General features: G+C 42.2%; 1 protein-coding gene across 3 annotated transcripts in view; it reads left to right on the forward strand.

Annotated features, from left to right (window-relative positions):
• The first annotated feature begins 728 nt into the window (after window positions 1-728).
• LOC144782352 (protein SSUH2 homolog) overlaps window positions 729-21,652 on the forward strand; it is a 274,648-nt gene continuing 253,724 nt past the window's right edge. For 2 of the 3 annotated variants that reach the window (XM_078661668.1, XM_078661669.1), the window contains exons 1-2: window positions 731-862; window positions 15,434-15,489. In XM_078661668.1, the coding sequence (XP_078517794.1) occupies window positions 840-862; window positions 15,434-15,489 (79 nt within the window). In that variant the 5' untranslated portion in view covers window positions 731-839. Of the gene's footprint in view, window positions 863-15,433; window positions 15,490-21,652 lie in introns of all 3 variants that reach the window. The other variant, XM_078661670.1, reaches the window with a different exon arrangement.

A 21,652-nucleotide genomic window follows, 5' to 3' on the forward strand; every position in this document is an offset into this window, starting at 1 on the left:
AAAAAACATAAAACAATGTTGGTCACTGGTAAATAAATTTACAACCAGAAGTAAGAGGGGCTCCAACACGAATATTCCAGAACCTGTTTGGGTCTCATACTTGACAACACACTTCTCATTGGGTGTTTATCTGACACCGGTACCACATGGGCTCCTGGAGCCCAGGCTACACCTTTTGTGCAGTCCTCGTGAAGTGATAAACGCAGGCTGGTTCACTTTGAGCATGAACACAGATATCTAAGGTCATCCTCAATAGGAAGGCATTTGGTAGGGTTGCCCTAGAAACGTCTTGCAGATACTTGGGATAACTGATAGGGTTGCAACAGCCCTTCAACTCCTAATCCTCTCCCTAGCATCAAAAATCAAAATTGGACATCAGTGACAGCTCTCTGCCAGGCTGATGCCAGCAACTGACTGCAGCCTCACCCGGAAACACTCAACAAAATCAAAAACACCCAGAAAATGCTGTCCCAGGTACATTCTGCACAATACCACCGCACAGAAGCCAAACACAGGGCTACAAATAATAGTCTGGAGATAAGAGGAAAGGGCAGGTTGAATAAATCCAGCCCTACAAACAGCTTGATGCTGTGTAGAGCAGTCATTTACAAGAAATACGACTTGTACGTGGGTGTGTGTTGTTTTTGTGACGTGATCTCTGATGTTGTAACTTTCTGGAGTGGATGAGGAAGTAGACCTTTATAAAAGTCAGCCTGTGACAGAGGAGTGCTGGGTAGTGTTACTTCCAAAGCTGAGGGCGCAGCAGCGGATCTAGAGAGTGGTAATCCAGGCTGCTTCTCTGGTGCAGTGATCCATCACTTCCACAGTCCAAACTGAACATGACAGGGGAGGAGCCAATGAGGTGAGAAGATCCCATAATAGTAATCCATGCAGATGGACGATATTATTCTTATTGGCAGGGAGACACAGATAGGATAAATACAGAGGAGAATGCATTATGAGGCATTTGTATGATATAACTTTTAAAACTTTTTAAAACCTACTTGTCAAAAAGGGGTACGAGGACATAATGTTTTTTATTTAGAGACAGCGTGCCCTTCTCCAGGACACATAAAAAAATTGTATTTCTTCAAATAGGTGAATTATCAGAATAAAAGTGTGTGTGTTTATATAAAAATGTAAAAAAAGAGAAAAAAAGAGAAAGAAGAGCTGGAGAGGGAAGAGAAGGAAGAAGTGGAGCAAGGCAGAAAGGACCCAGCCTGTCCTTTTACGAGTCCCCAAACCTCTATTCTTAGTTTACATTTGCCCTCACCTCAGCCATGATTTCCTACTCTTAAATGGACAAACCCTTCCTTCAAGTGAAAACCACAAAGGTAAAATAATTGTTCCCTACTTGATTAGAGGCTTGTAGATGGCACACAAGGATATTGTTGTATTAGCTATCCGCAGTATTATGTTTCGTTAAGTAAAGATGGAGTAAAATGTCTTTTGTGGATTAATGAAAAGTGCTTATCAATACTATGTGCATGGGTCAGATCAGAACCAGCGATAACTAGAGGGAGGAGCTGAAGTAAGTAAAGGATACATTGGTTCCTAGCCTATAACTCATTTCTAACGGTAGGGAGGAAAGGAAAAAGACCAGATACTAATTGTGGGTTGAATAGTCGCCTAAACCTGAAATCACTGGATGCCTTAATAGGCTTGCAAATAATGTTTAATTCAATAACATTTCACAATGTGTTTCTGGAACATACAATTGTTCAATATGGTATGGTATGTTTTGTAATGTTACTGCTAATGTTAATGTTATGTAGGAATGAGCATTTAAACACCTGAAGTTGTAAAGGTAGCTGTAAAAAGTAGAGTTTTAAATCAAGAGTATATAGTGCCCATCTGTGTCTTTGCCAGGAGTTCTATTGGCCCCTTGCCATGGGACCCAGGGAAGAGGTGAGTTGAATCATCTGATTCAACTGGTCCATGCAGTGAAAGTGACAATGCACAGCCTGAGAGTCTTATTGTGTGGCTTATGGAAGCAGCCAAGTCTACAGTGACTTGCTCACTGCTAGTTGGTTGTGGCGGTGTCTTATTTAAGCAGGGAGGGCCCGATTCACAGAACTAACTTAGGACAAAATCCTAAACTTACTGCCATTTTAATATTCACAGAAGGCACTTACTCATTTTGGTATTCACAGAAGGCACTTACTCATCAATGAGTAAGTGCCTTCTGTGAATACCAAAATGGTAGTAAGTTTAGGATTTTGTCTTAAGTTAGTTCTGTGAATCGGGCCCAGAGTGTGGTCAAAGTTTGCGGTCAGGGATGTTCATCTATCATTTAGAGATTCTTTATTATTTAGGATTTCTATGTCTCTTCACCCAACAATTATGTTTTGGGTGAGAAGCGCAAATTATCCGACTGATTCCAGATTTTAACCTATAAGTTTGTTCCTATTTCCCATGATTTATGATTGATGTTTTGGGCGTAATAGGGGGATTGATAAACTGTTCTATAATCAAAAAGTGGCTAAAATGTTGTTTTGAGGGAGAAAGTGTCTATAATGAAACAGCCTCTGTGCCCCCTTAGCAGGAACAGATGTCCTTATTTGAAGGACTTGGGTACTGGTCAATGTGCAAAAATACTCACTGAAGTGCCATGTTTGTCTTTGAAGAACAAAACCATTAGTTGTTCAGACTAAGTTATTTAATCTGGCCTATGATAGACTTAAAGAAAAAAAATAGCAATATACTTTGCTAGATCCTTAAATGTTAAAGCACTTACCAAAACATTTAAATGTTGGCTTCTTCAGTACTGTGACTGCTTCAGGGTGGTGAGGAATCTTTCCATTCCGCAGCTTAACTTAGAAGGTCCTCATTCCCATCCCCCGTGTACCACACTACTACCCTCTACAATGGTGCCCCATAGACTATAGCGGATGAAAAACACTGCAGCAAGAGTAGAGCTGGGTCTATGGAATTGAGAATGGGAGGCCAAACACAGGCGGAAAGCATTTGTCAAGTTCATGAGGGTGTGGTGAAAGGATTGCTGAGAGCTTTGAGTGTGAGAGGCCTGAAGGCCTTGCAGGTGTATGGTTAAGAGTGTCTGGGAGCTTGGATCTGAGGTCATGTTTATGTGCTAGATCAGAAGAGAGTTTGAGGTGGTGAAAGCACAACTGGCATGAAAGAATAGCTGGTGAAAGAGAGGGGTTGTGGGTTTAGGAACTTCAGAAAGAGGCAGTAGGGAAAAAAGCAAAGTGGAAGAAGGGTTGTACATGGATTTGGTGAATGGTGGCTGAGATGGCCGTGACATAGAGAGGATACGTCAGCTTTTTGAGTGGGGATCCTACATTGAGGTTCCCTTATAGAAATGAAGCGGATGGTGTGAGAGGCAGATCCTCGGAAAGATGGCGCAAAGATGGATAATGAGTGTTTTATGTTAGTGCTAATAGTAGAATATTGCCCTAGGTTTCAGGCATGTTGAATACTGAATGTTTTCTATATCAGCTAGGAGATGAAGACATTTTAGTGCTGTGTCCAGGGAAAGCATGCTTCCAGCGGATACTGTCTGAGTTTCTAGAATAAATCTCAATCAATCTATTGGATCCAATGAGACGTGATATAGCGGATGCCTCAAGGAGATGCAGATAATTAGATCCCATTCCATATGAGGTGTTCACCCAGTTGCAGCATATGTGCTACTGTGGGAGGCGCAATTTCTAAGACATAGTTGATTACTCCTACATGAGAACATGGTTTTCACCAAGGATTGGTGAGAGGTGCTGTCCAGGGAGACACAGATCCCAACAAAGTGAAAATGCATCTTTCTATCTGCGTTAATATATGGCTTCAACCCATCAGTATCACAGATGCCACTCAAGAAGGGGCAGATTCTACTAAAATACAAAAGATTATATGCCAAATCAATCTATTTCCATTCAAGGGCATTGTGGGTGCTACCAAGGAAGGCAAAGCACCAAAGAAAACAGGTGAATATATTCCAATAATTCTATGGGTCCTCAAACGAGCAAACAATGTGTGACCTAGTTAAGTGCAGGTTCTAAAATAATGCAAATTCAAATGATTGTGTCCCATTCAGCATCAAGGGGCACGCTGGGGGCTTGACACGCTGGGGGCATGAAAAAAACGCTGGGGGCGTGTGTCCGGCCTTCATGCCATGTGAACGCAATTGCGCCGCATCAAGGGGCACGCTGGGGGCGTGAGAAACACTGGGGGCGTGTGCTACGTTCCGCCCTTCATGCCATGTGGGTTGTACATTAATCAGAAGATCGTCTGCTGTGGCCGTGTGCTGGGGGCATGACAAACGCGTTCACCTGGAGGCCTGGTAAGTAACGTTACTGCAGCCTCTCCTGCACGCTGTTACTGAGCTCTCTCATTCAACGAAATTACACGCGCCTGCTACCATCAACCAGGGCTGCAGCTGGGCCTCAAGCGGGGGAACACGCGCCTGCTACCATCAAACAGGCCTGCATCTGGGCCTCAAGCGGGGGAACACGCAAATGATCGTGTCTGCGGGAACAATTACTGCAGCCTCTCCTACTCGCTGTCACTCAACTCTCTCATTCAACGACATTACACGCGCCTGCTAACATCAACCAGGGCTGCAGCCGGGCTCAGGCGGCGGATCACTACACCAATTACACGCGCCTGCTAACATCAACCAGAGCTGCAGCTGGGCCTTCTCCGACCCTATCGTAATGAAACAAAAAATGTTGCCTACCACGAGATTTAAAAATAAATTGCCCTTTCTTAATACACACATTACACACATTCTATTTCATACCAGGACAACGTAGGGACGGGCTGCTAGTATATATATATATAGCAACAGCAACAGCAGCAACCAAACCTCAGAGCAGTGTGCCTTAGAGTCAAGCCGTTACCACCAATCATGAAATTAATCATGAAAAAACACAATATAATTCTCTAACCAATTCAGACGATTAGAGAAACATTTATTGAGAAAAAATAGACACAAAGTGTGTTAAAAATATATAAGGGGAACTGGAGATATGATTTTTAGGTCTCAGCCTACGCAGCGCGCATGCGCTGCATAGGCAAAATGACCTGTTGCTGTCGCCATGGCTTTTCAGCCAAACACGTGCACGCGTTCCAGTGCCTTCAATGGCAACGCGTGCACGTGAGGAGATTCACTTGCGGGAGCGCGCCATCGCTCCCGCAAGTGAATCGCGCAGGCCCCCTCCTCCTCCTGCTGCCACGCACGCACCTCCTCCTGCTGCCAACTACCCCCTGGTTCTTACTTGGTAATCTTCTCTCAGCCCGCACCAGGTCCTCAGGAGGTGCCAGCACCTTCCCAGCCAGTCGGCATTCCACCTCCGCAGCTGGACACGGTCAGGTTCCACACAAATCGGCTGCCGCTGAAAAGAGAAGGTCCACCACACCGCACTTGAAGGCTGAGGCCATGGGTCCAGCAGCCCCGTCCTCTGAGCCGGACCGCGCGCGCGACTGTGCCTCCACCGAGGGCTCGTGCCTTACTCTGCGCAGTGCTGTGTGTGCTTTGGGAAAGGGTCGGGAGCTGCGAGGTGACAGGGTCGGGGCTCAAAAAAAGTCCGCTTTCATAGTGCCCAGCCGGTCACTACAGGTTTGACTCGTGAATGAGGAATGTATTCCTAGTGAGCACACAGGCGGGATATATTTGCTCTTATTTCATCTGAGGGTGTCAGGTTCGCAGGGAGTTATCGAGGGTGGCATGGGAAACTTCCATCTGTCGGAGAGTTCAAGGAATCTCATTGTGGCTTTTTTCGTTTTTTAAGTGGGAGGGGATGAACCTAGGAGACAATGTTGTGCGATGGAAACACACAGACCCTGTAAATTAACAACAGCTGATTAGAAAGAAAAACATCAGGCTACAGATATCAATAGACTAAATAGGAACTACATTACGTGTACTGTTTGATTTATAAGCGAAGAGATAGCTGGCTTTAGAATTGTGGGCAGTTCACAAGTTATAATGCCGAAAGATGCATAATATTCTGCAGAGTACTGCGACGTTGCCACATTAATAGAAACCATTGTCATCTGTACAAATAAAGCGATTCTTGATGTTGAGGACAGCCTACCCTTGAATTTAAACCAATGTATGAAAACAATCTTGTAAAGCTCAATGGAAGGACATAAGGCAAGAAATGGAAAATAATGTCCCCCACCTGCCCATTCATGCAGCCTCCAGAGATAATGCTGGAATCAGTTGGACAGAACTTGAAGCAGCAGATTTCTTCTGGACACTTGAGCATCAGCTAAAGAGAAACAGCCAAGTACAAAGCATTTTTATGATAAAAAACTGTGCAAGAGGAATTGCAGATAGGAAAGTCTTCCGAATGTATGCAAGGTTCATAATCATCTAGCAATAAACATATCCTTGTGCCTGTGCTGGACTAAGGAACAGAGCAGGTGGGCTGCACAGAGCGATTTTATGCCTGGGCAATCCACAGCTTCGAAAGGGTTCCATGATAAAGTCCGACGTGACGTCCCTGTCTAATATTATCTTGGCCATAAAAAAACAGACGTGTATTTACTGAGAAGGACCCTCACACTCTCAGGCAGAAGGTTGCACATTCAAAAACAATTATCTTTCTATCTCATTTCTTTTGCTTAGCTTCAATCTTCAATCTCACCCTCTCTTTTCACTTTCTCACTCGACAGCTTTCTCTCTCTAATTATCTGTACATTTCCCCCGCCATTTAAATCCTATCTCACCTATATTTTACTGAGACCTCACAATCTCTGCCCATATTATTGTGACACAGTTTCACGTCTAATCTTATCAATTTACCACCTGTCACAAGTCCAAGTACTAAGGGCAAGCAAACAAGTTGTTTAAAAAATATATATAGTGCAATTCAAACCCATATGCAACTGAGGCTACCCACTTTTACATGAAGGAACTATTTAACCCTTCTCAGTGCCACATCACTGTTCCATCCTTTTAGTGGAACCTACTGACAATGTTAGAATCTTCACTGCAAACTTTCATACTCATGAAGGGAGCAAAATTATGAACCTGCACTACCCTAAGATGGCGGACAAATGAGGCCAGGGTATCACATGCATTTATACTTTGCTAGTTTGCCATGGGACAGAATATTGGGAAATAGTATGTCAGGTCAGGCACTGGCTGGGACTGCTACTTCAGAAAACAAGCATTGGCATAGCCAATAAGTCTCGCCTTTGGGACTTATAAGCATTTAGTTATGCAGCAGGTCCCAAAGGCGAGACCTATTGGCTATGCCAATGCTTGTTTAAAGTGCTAATGCAAAAACATCTAGCAAAAGTAAAGTGCCATTGAACAGCAACTTTTCTCAATTGAGTCCATCCTAGGAATGAGGCAGACTGTGATTTAGCACAGCTCAGGTGTATCAAGCGGGTTGTCCTTGTCAAAGTTTTTACAATCGGACTAAGTCTCTGAAATGGAAATCAGAAACCTTCAGCAGGTAATGGTGCAAGGTTGAGGTCAGCAAGGGTCCTGCAAAGTTGGACAGGTCATTGTCAAATTTCTGTTGAAGTCATTAGTTTTGGTGCCAAAAGCTCCAAGCATAAAAAAGCTGAATTTCATAGCAGCAGGGGCACTTTGTTTATCAGTTATCTCTGCTGCCTGGTCCCAGTCCAAGCTTCTCTCATCAGACATTATAACTCTTTGTGTTCACAAAACCCTCTAGCGCGGCAAGGCTGCAAGCTGTAGCTGAACAGGGCTCGAAAATCCAACATACCTTTACCGTCATGTCCCTTTGATCCCATTTTCAGGGCAACGAAATGCTCCGACTACCAGAAGAAAACTGGTTTATCTGGCTGCCATAAGTGTGACCTCCCTAGGCAAGCCTCAATTCCATGTCCTGGTCCTCCAGAGGTGGAAAAATTACACATTTCCACTTTTCACCAGTGGCTGAGAAAGATCTTTCTGACAGATCCTCCCGCTACCAGATCCTGAGGGCAGGGTTCAAGTCACTAGACCTCACTCCATCCAGTGCTGAAGAAACACGGGTTAACCCAATAAGTCGCTGGGACCTGGGTGAATTAATGATGCAAACAAAGTGGTCCCAGATACTATGTCAATCAAACCAAATATAAATGATATCACAACTAGATTCAAAAAGGATAATACAACATTGTTTTTTAATCACAACGTGCACAGAAATATTCAATAAAAACACTTTTCATAAAATATATCAATATTTAGTCATCGATAATGCCCCTAACAGAATGAAAAGGGAAGGTTGGTGATTGGAAGGTGAGGGAACTATGCAACTAAAACAACAAAGTGGTCAAAATGACCTCAATGAAACGTTACTAATAATTAATTAGCACAGGCAAATGATCAAAATTCATAAATCAATATAACAAACACATGCCTATCAAAACAGAATCACAAATGATAAATGGGGAAGAAGGCTGGAAGTGAAGAAAGTGTCGACGTTTCGACCCAAACTGATGCAGGCGGAGAATATGGCCTTGCTAGAGGGTCTTCATCAGGACAGGGATACGGGAGGGGCAGTAAATCTGCGCAAAAAGTTAATAAATATTAATTTCAATTATGGTCACATTGATCCATATTAATCGTAAAACACACAATTATAGATGGTCAGCGAGGGGGTATTATCAAGGAAGCACATAAGTTGAAACCAAGATAATACGACGAATATATGTTGAGAATCACCAAAATTATGAAAAAGCAGGTCAAGCAAGGAACATCCAATAAGGACTGTGCCATAGCCAAATTATAATGCTTTTGCTTAATTTGAGCCGCACATCACAATTTTATGCCAGTAGCAAGAAAAGCATCAGTTGGTAGCAAAAAGCAACTATGGCTGGGGTGCTCCCAAGGTGTATGACACCTACCCACCAAAGTGTCAATCAATCCCAGGGTTCAAAGAGCCCGGAATAAACATAAGCACACAATGCACCCGAGCACACCAATATTGTTCAGTTCAAATTCAGTGATGCAGTTATTATTCCAGAAAGTTCAGTGACATCTCAGCACCCTATGTAATTCTAATCCAAAAAAAGTCTCAAGAAGCAAAATCAAATGATTCAGACAGATCTTCTTAGGTTGAGGTCTGTTTTTAATTTCCACAGTTCACCAGAAGAAAAACAGCAGCCGACGCGCGTTTCGCCCGCAGGGCTTTCTCAAGGCTCGTCAACAATTCCTTCAGAAATGTAAGAATTCTGAATGTTCTATAAGTTGCACTTGTCTTTAGATGGATGATATCCCGGATGTATGACCAAACACTCGCCAATTGGTACTAGAAGTATCCAGTCCTGTTTTTATTCATCAATATGATAGTTATGGCCCCAGTGTGAAAGACGCTTTTTTTAAAATATATTTCCTCTTCCAATTTAGACAACGGTCATGATATCCAGGTCCATCTTTTATTCAGTGGTGCTTTCCATTTGAATCCTGATAAATCCAAAGGTGCACTCTTCTCCTTTTGTTAGCGGTAACCACGGGGTCCACTCGTATTTGTTTCTCGTGCCCGTGGTTAGCGCTAACAAAAGGAGAAGAGTGCACCTTTGGATTTATCAGGATTCAAATGGAAAGCACCACTGAATAAAAGATGGACCTGGATATCATGACCGTTGTCTAAATTGGAAGAGGAAATATATTTTTAAAAAAGCGTCTTTCACACTGGGGCCATAACTATCATACTGATGAATAAAAACAGGACTGGATACTTCTAGTACCAATTGGCGAGTGTTTGGTCATACATCCGGGATATCATCCATCTAAAGACAAGTGCAACTTATAGAACATTCAGAATTCTTACATTTCTGAAGGAATTGTTGACGAGCCTTGAGAAAGCCCTGCGGGCGAAACGCGCGTCGGCTGCTGTTTTTCTTCTGGTGAACTGTGGAAATTAAAAACAGACCTCAACCTATCATTTGATTTTGCTTTTTGAGACTTTTTTGGGATTAGAATTACATAGGGTGCTGAGATGTCACTGAACTTTCTGGAATAATAACTGCATCACTGAATTTGAACTGAACAATATTGGTGTGCTCGGGTGCATTGTGTGCAAATTATAATGCTATTCACATTAATGCATATAATATGACAAAGCACGTGAACAGTGCCCTACGATGCTCACATTAACGTTAAAGAGACGGAAACCGGGATCTCATTTTAAGAACACTGACTCCCTTGAATTAGAGTCTCGCAGATTGGGCAGAAGCCAGATATGCTGGAGGTACACCGTTCAGTATAACTGTCAAATAAACAACTTGGTTGGTAATCACAGAATCAAAAATCAGGAATTAACAAGGAGCATATCAAAATTGGTTACCTCATCAATTTGGCATGATCTCATGGTAAATGAAGAGTCTACTTCATAAGTCACAATCCTGTAAAAAGGTGAATTATCGAAAGGTCACCAACCATAGAGAGGGGGCTCGGTAGTAGGCAGGAGATTTAGTAAACAGAGCCTACCTGAGGTCAATGGATGAAAGGCTAGCCCAGGAAGGGAGTCAATCAAAATGCTGAAAATAAAATTATGGACTCGTAAATATTCAGATAAACATTACCATTTGTATAAAAAACAATATATTGGCAAGCATCACAGTGTGCATACCTGAAAAGTGGGGCTGCAAGGTGTAAACGGGGATCTGGTGTGAGGACTGCACCTGTACCAGTACCGACCGAGTTTATTATATCACTCTTGAGGTTGGCCATGATGCACAATTTCTTTATATTTCAGGATAATTTTTATTTGCAGACCAAAGGGGTGGCGATGGGGGCTACATTTGCCCCTGATCTAGCCATACTATTCATGGCAGCCTTTGAAGAGGATATCATCTTTAACGACCGTAACCCATACCATGAACACCTTGGGTTATGCGTTCGTTATATAGACGATATCCTATTTATTTGGAATGGCGATGACACGCAATTGGTGGACTTTCAGGCGTGGCTAGACTTACAGTCAATAGACATTAAGTTCACTTTTAAATCTGATACACAACAGGTGGACTTCCTAGATCTTACAATTTATGAAAAGGATGGCTTCTTGTCATATTAGATGCATTAATGTGAATAGCATTATAATTTGGCTATGGCACCGTCCTTATTGGATGTTCCTTGCTTGACCTGCTTTTTCATAATTTTGGTGATTCTCAACATATATTCGTCGTATTATCTTGGTTTCAACTTATGTGCTTCCTTGATAATACCCCCTCGCTGACCATCTATAATTGTGTGTTTTACGATTAATATGGATCAATGTGACCATAAATGAAATTAATATTTATTAACTTTTTGCGCAGATTTACTGCCCCTACCGTATCCCTGTCCTGATGAAGACCCTCTAGCAAGGCCCTATTCTCCGCCTGCATCAGTTTGGGTCGAAACGTCGACACTTTCTTCACTTCCAGCCTTCTTCCCCATTTATCATTTGTGATTCTGTTTTGATAGGCATGTGTTTGTTATATTGATTTATGAATTTTGATCATTTGCCTGTGCTAATTAATTATTAGTAACGTTTCATTGAGGTCATTTTGACCACTTTGTTGTTTTAGTTGCATAGTTCCCTCACCTTCCAATCACCACCCTTCCCTTTCCATTCTGTTAGGGGCATTATCGATGACTAAATATTGATATATTTTATGAAAAGTGTTTTTATTGAATATTTCTGTGCACGTTGTGATTAAAAACAATGTTGTATTATCCTTTTTGAATCTAGTTGTGATATCATTTATATTTGGTTTGATTGACATAGTATCTGGGACCACTTTGTTTGCCTCACTCCATCCAGGGCTCTTTGAAGGTCCAGTCCTCTATAGTTAGCCTGACCTTCATGCAGTCAGGATTGCTTCCACTGTGTCACTGAAGAAACAGGATGCCAACCACTTGACCCCAGGAGAGTAATTCTAGACGCTGAGTGTCATAAGTAGTCTTTGGCTCCTTGAATCCATTTCTTCCAAAAGGATTAAGAAAGCATATTTCTTTCATGAAGGCCTTACTGTTCAGGTATATTCTTCCTAAATCCAAGAATACTTTCAGGAAGTAGTGTTTGGGATGCCAAACGTACCCTGTGTAGAAGCCAGTAATCAGGCAAACTCTGCCACTCAATTTTAAATGTTTTTTTGCATTTCTCACTGCCGTATACAGCACTTCCCCTTTGCCTTACCATAAAAATGTCCAAGAACATCTGTTGGAAGATGAGAGAACTCTTCTGGTATGAAGTAGACATCTTTCCAGCTCCCTAGCCACTCACTTATTTAGATGAGCTCTCCTCTCACCTGACAGGGTCAAAACCGGTTCCTTTTCCACTGCGATTGGAGTCACCATGTCTAGTATTATCCTGGGGTGAATAGGAGAACCCTCTCTGGTATCTCCAACTAAACAGAAGTGTCAATGCTGTCCTTCTAGATAGCTATTCCCTGCTATGTGGTCAGTAGTTAACAACACTCTGTTCATCCTGGGCTCAAATCCTGGCGACTGTCTTCTACGACAGAGTCAACATTTCTGCCAAGGACATGTATTTCAGAGCTGGAGAGACAGAGTCGCAAACTGGTTCTGGGCCTTTTTTGCCTCAGGCAGCACAGAGTATATTTTTCTACAAAGTAACTTTTGCACGACAGATAACAAAAATATGATTTCACCATTAAATCAAGTAAAATCAACTCCTGCTAAATGCATAGCTTTGTCTCGACACAAGTAAAACCAAACAGTCACAAACTAAGAGTATTGCATACGTTCGCTGATGAACTCTAATGAGAAAGTCAGGAGCTGCTTTTATTTATTGAAAGTTGAGTTGAATGGTAGGTTATCAGACCACAGCTGAAGTACGGTGAGTGAAGTGGTAAAAGGCTTTTGTCATTTTTAGGTCTCGCCTAGGCAGGGCGCATGCGCTGTCTCTCCGAGACATCTAGTAATCTATATGCGTGAGAAACTCCGCCTATTGCAGGGTAATTTCTCGCCGCTTGCCATTAGTTAACTTTGGCATTTTATTTTAGCTGGCTTATTATTAGCTCTTCATCTGATATGTAACTTCCGTTTATTCCGGAAGCAGCACTGCCTAACTTCAGTCTCGTTATGCTTATACAGCGTAATTTTTTTTTTTTTAAATAGTGTGCATTAACATGCACGCGCTACCTTACATTATACGCATGCACAAAAAGTATCCCGGCCACCAAACACATGTTTGTGGTAAATCACCTCATTTCCATCCCCCACCACCTCCCACGTCTCCCACTTCTCCAGCTTGTTAAACCTTGCTCACTTCCTTTGGGTCTGAGATGTAGCAGCAGCGGGCTCTCCCCTTCCCAAGAGCAGCTCTGCCTTTTCCATTCACTTTCTCTTTTACGGACTGCCTTCCATTCCAGCAGTACTTTCATGGCTCAGTGGAACACCTCCTCTGGTGCGGCTCTCCTTACTGGAACGCCTTTCTATAGTTTTGCAGGCCGTGGCGTGCTCCTTAAAGCATTGTTTACTATACCCCTCCCGCTTCGCTCTCCCCCCACTTACCACACACGCAACCTTCCCCTTAATGAGGTGGCAACGCCTCTTCAGTACTCACTCCTCCTCTGCTGCATTTGCTGCTCTGGCTGACTGCCTCCCTCCACCCCAAGAGACTCCCCACTCCGCGAGGGCACAAATCGATCTGCACTATGTAAGTAGCATTATTCAGCATGTTAGCAGAACTCAGGCTCCAGTCTGTTTTATTTAACTTTTCTCCTCTTGCTACCCACAAACCAGTTTATTACATTGTGTCAAGCAGAAATGTATTTCAAGCAAGAGGACTGTCATGTTCAAAGAGCTTAGGAAATCTTTAAGTGTCAGCTAACAAGGGTTAACTATGTGCTCCTGCTTGTGACCACGTTTGCTTGAAACCCATTTACATAATCCATGTAAAGGCACATAAACTGGCTTGTGTTTCAAAAAGCCAGCTGGCAATTCTATGTTACTAAAAGGTTGAATTGAGATTTTTATCAACCCTATGCAGCATTAAAAAGACTTGCAATTTTGTAAATAATTCTTTACGTCGAGCTTTTGACAGATCTTGCGCTATCTGTAAGACATGTTTTATCGTATTCTATGGCCAGTGGTATACCCATCGATTCCTGTTACTCATTGTCTGAGTCAATCAGAAATGAAGGCTTGTTATTGCACCATTTCTGTAACTGTCACTCCTTTGAGTCCTTAGCTCTGCTTCTGGTGATTTACTTGGACATATTACACGCTGGTTTTGCCAATCATTGCATTTTTTTTTATATATAGGTTTTTCTTTATACCTGATACATCCTCCAAAAGAAATAATCGGCCAAATGTACGAGTTTATAATCATAGACAATCTAATTTATGCCTACATGGCTCGAAAAGTATTACCCTTCACTGAAATGAGGTAAAACAGGCATGAGTAAACCATGACTCTCTTTAGATTGTAGCATAACTGTGTGATATTAACACAATAGAAAAATAACAAACAGACTTCTCTCTGACAACACAAAAAACAGTATAAAACAATACATGTTCTTCACTAGCAACAACAAAGGGCTTGGTAGCTTAAGAAACAAGTTTGATTCTCTGCGGGAAACTTCCAGTTTTCTAGTTAATTTGACCTCATTCCATGATTATATCTAAAACAAGCATTTGCAATGCAATAGGTCTCACATTTGCGAGAGTTTAAGCTGTTGGCATTGCAAATGACAATGCCTTTTATTTATCTATTTTGAAAACCAACACATGCATAAAAGGCAGTGTCATTTACAATGGAAATAGCTCAAACTCTCGCAAATTCGAGACCTATTGCATTGCAAATGCTTGTTCAGTTTGGTGTCAATAGCACTAGTTAATCCTATGCTTAAAGTCTTTGCTGCAAAAATGGCAAAAGGTTTTGTCGCTTTTCTAGGCCGGCATGGATAACACTGTGCTAATCCTACACTTAAAACCTTTTGGCAGAAATAACAGATTATTTGAGGTGAGTTAGATTTAGAGTGTCACTGGTGCTGGTGTTGTGGATGCGCTCTATTAACAGGAGGGGCTGTCTATGTAATCCCCCCCGAAACTACCCTCGTTCGGATTTATACATGACTACCTTATAGCAGAAATGTGTATGCCATTCATCATTTCACACTGAAATAGTAATTAAATGAATAAGTTCAAATAATGCTATAGAAATGCTTAACAACGCATAGTCTTATAATAAGCTACTTCAGAATGAACTGCAAAACAAAAAAAGAAGATTCTATATTTCTATATTCTATATTTGCATGGCAAAATGCAAGCCCTAATAAACAACATTCCTCCAATAGCTTGTCAATTACTGGGTTAACGTAAGATTTTTCTTATATTTAATTGCCCATAGAATATCCAGCCTCTTGTAAAAGCAAGTTATGAAGTGATGGTCGATGAACCAGCAAGGCCGTATGTTTTCTTCCTACATTGTGGTTAATGCATAGTTTTGTGTTATTTAGCTACCTTTACTAACATATGCATGTTAATATTTAACAGCGAGTCTACTGAAGTTGGGAGTCAACACAATTCACCGTCCAACCTGCACAACCCAGGTATGTCACTAACTAATGTGCTGATATAACAGACACTGCATATTGCATGCAACAAGCACTACATCACCCATCATAATTAGTTTTGCATCTTGCAAATGATATCACTTATCACATTGAGCAGAGACAACTATGAATGTAATCTCATTAATTGGCTTGAATATGTGCTTTTGTTTAATTTCATTGTACTTTTAGGTGTTTTGGTTGATTGCTATAAACATTGTGAGGTCATAAGCATTGCATTTGGTTTTAGAGTTATGGTTTGCTTGGCTGTTGTGCGAGTTATGGATTGTTTTGTTAATCATATCTTGTGAATTTCTGCGGATTTTCAGTTTTAATTCATAACCAGGCCTGCACTTTACCTGTGTTCTTTAGGTGATAGTTTGATGTTTATTAAAACCTTATAGCCCGCCGTAGAGGGCTATACCGGCTATTAAAGGCCCTCTTCGGCTCAGGCCTTTAACAATGGAGAGGGACTTTAATAGCCGGTATAGCCCAGCTACGAAGGGCTATAAGGCTATTAGAACATTCTGCCACTAGAGGGCAGAATGTTCTAACAAAAAAGAAAAAAGCCTTATTGGAGCGCCCCTCAGGCTCCCTGAAGCCTTTGTTCACAGCCAGAGCTGTGAACAAAGAAACATTGGAATGTTGGCGCTCCAGGCTTATACCAGCCATTATAAGCCCAGAGCACTCCATTATTTTCAATGGAGCTCCCAACACTCCAATGTTCTAATTAAACATACATTGAGGTGTTATACTGAAAGTCAACCATAAATTCACCTACAGATTTTGCTTTTCACATATTTTTTGGATGTTTTGGTTATATACCACATCCAAGAGCACCCTGTGTATAAACCTCAGAGAATGACCAATCCCGCTGTCCATGGCCTTCAGCGATTTACAGTGAATTGGAATGGTCAACATTCACTACACTTAGTGCATAGCATAGTTTTCTGAAGGCCCTATGCCAACCATCCTTCAGCTGTGTAAACGTTGGCAGTCCTTAGTGCTAGTCAACACTCTGCTGACGGAGATCCACCACAGCTCATGGGGCCTCATTTATGAGGCCTTGCGTCAGTTTTGCACTTCCAATGCGTCACTTTTTATGACGCATCAGCGGGGTAAAACCTGCCTCATGTTGCGCACTATTTACAAAGTGCCGCATCTAAGCAGATGCGTCACTTTGTAAACTCCTGCGCTACATTATGTATGCAGGGGGGAGTTCCCCCACAAAAAGCATCATAGAAGTGACGCAGTGAAATCTTTGAGTTTTCACTGCGTCACTTCTAGTATACCGTTGCGTCAAAATCTTACGCCTGTCTCACAGCAGGTGTAAGACTGACGCAGGCCCATTCACATGGAGCTTGCCCCATGTGAAAGAATGCATTGCTGGAGTTGCGTCACTATTGTGACACACTCCAGCAATGCGTCACTTTTGCGCCATACAGATACGTCAGAAATAATGACGTATCTGTAACTCCTTGCTACATGATGCGTCGTACAGTAAATATGACGCATCAGGTATGTCGCAAGGAGTGCGCACTGAGAAGTGACGCATCACTGCTTTCATGCAGCGATGCATCATTTCTCATAAATGAGGCCCATGGTCTTTAGCTGTGTGCAGCAGAGGCGTGGCTGCAGGGCCTGGCTTCTACTTTGAAAAGAATGTAAAAGAAAATAATCAGACCCTCTTATAATGTGACCCAGATAAGGATAGGTTGGAACAAACACCCCCTCAAGATTCACAAGGGAGCATGCCATAAAAGAGGGGAAAACCCAGGAAGAACAAACAATTGCAATTATGTTCATGCAATGGACAGAACAAAACAGACACGTTTAAACAATCCTGATTTACCTCTAACAATTAAACAAAGGTTGATGAGAATGTGGAATTGTTCACGAGTAAGACAGCTCACAGTGCAGAAAACAACAAAACCTAAGGATGGGTCGAAGAAGGCAAGCCTGCAGCAGGATCAAAGTGGCTGTGATGTCATGTCCCCTGCAGCCCATCCCAACAAAGTGCCCAATCATGAATTTGGCAAATGGAATGTTCCCTAAAATAAGGCTGAGGTTATATATCCCTAGCTTGACATTAGCAAGGGGTTATTCAAACATTCACAGACTTGCACAGGGACTGACCTCACCTTTAGAAGCTCGGTTAAAATCTCCACACCTTGTTCCTTTGCCATTGACTGCAGCTAAACAGGCTTTTACATAAGGTCCTTGTACCAACATTTGAAGGTTGTTAAAAGATCTCGTTGTCAAGTCATCAGCCGTTCACTGACTCCTTCCACATCAACGTGTATTAGAGGATGAAATTACTGGCGCATTATAGTTTTTTTTTTTTAAAGTAGATATCAGTGAATTTACAAAATAATGCATTTCCGGACTGATATATTTAGGTCTGGCATAGAGAAACCTCAAAATTTGCTACAGCTCATGCCTTTAACTCCAGAAAAATGTACGAAGAGGGCTTTGGATCAGCCCTATTCAGCCAATGGAATGAGATTTAGTCTAGCGACTTTGCTTTGCCTTTAAATGGTTGAGCAGATATATATATAGTCACATGTAGAAATGAGCACTTCAACGTAGCCCAGCATCTCGAGCAAACACCATGCCCACTTGCATCCCATACCACACTGCAGCTGCTCTAGGCTGTGCAGACACTGTGGGCCTTTTTTTTGAGGCCCTTACCCCACGATTGCGTCACTTTTTGTGATGCTGTGTCAGCGTAATAAATACGCCACCCTGCGCCATACAATGTGATGCATCTAGGCAGATGTGTCACTTTGTAAACCCCTGCGCTACATTATACCTGCGACAGGTATCATGTATGCAGGTTGGGCATTCCAGCACAGAAAAGGCTCGTAGAGGTGTTGCAGTGTAATCTAAGAGATTTCACAATGACACGTCTACGGCCTCACTGCGTCAAATCCTTATGCCTTCTTGAAGCAGGCGAAAGGGGTGACGCAGGCCTTTTGACATGGGGGTTGCACCCATTTGAAATGACACATTGCTGGAGTTGCATCTGTTTCCAGACACACTCCAGCAATGCGCTATTTTTGCACTGACAGATACATCAGGATTCCTGACGTATCTGTCAATCCATGTGACATGGAGCACCGTACAATAAATACAGCACATCCATGGTGTCGCAAGTGGAGCACACTGAAAAGTGTTGCATCGCTGTTTTACGGCACCGATGCAACAGTTTTCATAAATGAGGCCCTTAGGGCTTCATTTATGAGACCTTTATGCCACTGTTGCTTCACTTTTTGTGATGCGGCAGCGTATAAAATGCGCCACACTGCGCCATATTTACAAAGTGGCACATCTAGGCAGATGCGTCATTTTGTAAACCCTTGCGCTACATTATACCTGCGTAAAGTAAAATGTATGCAGGGGGGGTGTTCCGACGCAGGAAAGCCACGTAGAAGTGATGCAGTGAAATCTATGAGATTTCACTGCGACACTTTTAGAGCATCACTGCCTCAGATCCTTACGTCTTCTTCAAGAAGGCGTAAGGAATGATGCAATGCTATTCACATGTGGCTTGCCCCATGTGAAAAGACACATTGCTGGACTTGCATCTGTTTTCAGACACACTCCAGGACCAATGCGCCAGTTTTGAGTATACAGATACGTCATGAACACAGACATATCCGTAAATCCTTGCGACATGGAGCGCCATACGTTAGATACGGCGCATCCATGGTGTCGCAAGGATGGCGCTATGAAAAGTGTTGCATCGCTGTTTTCATGCATCGATGCAACACTTTTCATAAATAAGGCCCTTAGGCTGTAGATACCGGCACAGCCCTTGCATAAAGATAGTGACAGGAGAAGCATTATTGCGCTCAGCACTGGACCAGCATCTTTGGTACTCCCCAGTATTACCGAAATGCTCATACTTAGACAAACTACCAAAATATCCTGGCCATATTTAAAGTGTACTGCACCATAATAAGGTATTTTTGGCATTTTGAAGTGAAGATTCATATATTTAGACCTCTCGAGTGGTAGACTTTTGTACGGGCCTGAAATAATATTTGACATGATTGTGGTATGTTGCTTCAAAAAGTCCAGAAGTACAAAATGAATGATGACTTCCCAGAAAGTGACTTGCAACATCAGGATGATGGTGGTACGCACACAGATGACAATACAAGTGAGGCTTACAAGGATAAGAAAACACAAATCACATAAATGTTATATACTTGCGAGTCTAAAATCAAACACTGAAACTTCAAAACAGCCTAACAGCTCAAAACATATACTGGTGAACATTGTGCCTCAAGAATTAAGTATGATTTGTGACCTCTGACAAAGTGAAGCTGAAGCCCGCACCTATATATAAATGTATGTATCTGGCAATATCACAGAGACTTATACAGAGTCTATTATTTAAAGCAGAACATGTTCTCCTCAAATTAACTGTAAAAATACCAAAATATAAAAAATATTGAGAAACAATGTTATCAATAGAAATGTGAACTGGCAACACCTAACAGGAAATCACTGTTTTACATAGTGTTATGGCCTGTGTCATCATTTCCTATACATATTATGCCTTGGCACTGCTTTCCTGACATTACTGGCATTTTTGGAAGAAAACTCTGACTTCACGTTTACAATTCAATGCAGAAAGAGTCTGTAAATCAGTTCCTGCTTTGCTGCTAGGCTACTACCTTATTCGATGCTTACATGATATTTTAGATAACTTGCATATCAACATAGAGGTATGCCAGGTCATCGTCAACAACAGTGACTGTTTGATTCTGACAATGTGTGATGCTGTTATTGAAGTCAATGATATGTTATTCTATCTCTGTGGACATTTAGCTGATGCCAACACTCAAGGAATGCATCCCTCGATATCTGGCAAGGATGCTGATGTTGTTCTGCGACCTGATGCTCCTGCCTACATGTTTGCTCTTGGGGTGATTTTGTGGACCTCTCCTGCAATAACATCACTACATGATTAATCACTGTCCCTGGCAGTGCCCAAGGTAGCTTGTGTGGCATTTGCTGCTTGTTGCACCTACAGGGGAGTAGATCAGTTGTGGGGTAGAGTTGTTGTTTCAACTGACAATAAGACACTTACTGATAGTGTAACGATCGTACTACATGTTGCATACATGCAGCAGAGACCAATCAATCAATCAGGGAATTGTAAGCGCGGCAATTGACAGGCACCTTTGTAATATGAAACATGTTGCATGCAACTGTTATCATGGGATGCACTTGAAGAGGAACAGATCATGCATAATGCATTGCAAAGGATAACGGCATTACAGCTGCAGTGGTGGTATATATTATACAACTGAGTACCACATCTTAAGAGTTGCATACCTCATTGCAGTTGCAGGGGGTGCGCTGCTACCTCATGTCATCCAAATTGGAGCTGGTATGTGCAGCCCCATTATTGGTGTGTGAATCATTTTTACATTACTGCATAATTGAGCTGTGTGATAGGTAACATTCCAAGTGTAATAAGTGGCATGCTGGTTAACTCCATAAATTTCAATGGTTAGAGCGGCAGACCCTGATGCAGAGGTCTGGCCCGGGACCAGGGTTCAATTCCCGCCTCAGCAGGTCTTGTGCTCAATTTCCTCAGACCTGATAATTCTTTCCTCGGTGCCTATGGGTCCCACTCTGCAACTCTGGGCAATAGCTTGCTTAATCTCCACACCAGCACTGGGATGACTGGCTTCACCTTGGGGGTGCCCAGGAGTGGACATTTCACAGGGAAAAGCCAGGAAGGGTTCCACAGCAGTATGCGTACAGTACCAGTACACCCCGGTTGGGGTATAAGTGCGCTTTACAAGTACAAATTCATTTAATTTCAAATGTGTATTCACCATTACACGATATTACAGCTCTAGCAGGCCACCATCTGAACCACCCCACTTCTCTGTGCTTCCTTTTATTCCATATATTTATCGAATCCTCTAATACATTTTATATCCTTGAAGAATGAGACCTTCCTGTATCTGAGATCCACCTCCTGTTGTTTGCTGCGTATTCCTGTGTTTTGCCGTTTTCTCCAGGCTTCACGTCGGTTGTTTACATTTCTTCGACAGTCCTTTTGTTGGACAACAGTGCATTCATTTTAGTACAGATGTTATTCTAAAATGCATTTTTGCCTGGTGACGTTTTGGAAGTC

This window comes from Lissotriton helveticus, chromosome 9 (assembly GCF_964261635.1).
Source record: "Lissotriton helveticus chromosome 9, aLisHel1.1, whole genome shotgun sequence".
In the NCBI taxonomy this organism is placed as follows: domain Eukaryota; kingdom Metazoa; phylum Chordata; class Amphibia; order Caudata; family Salamandridae; genus Lissotriton; species Lissotriton helveticus.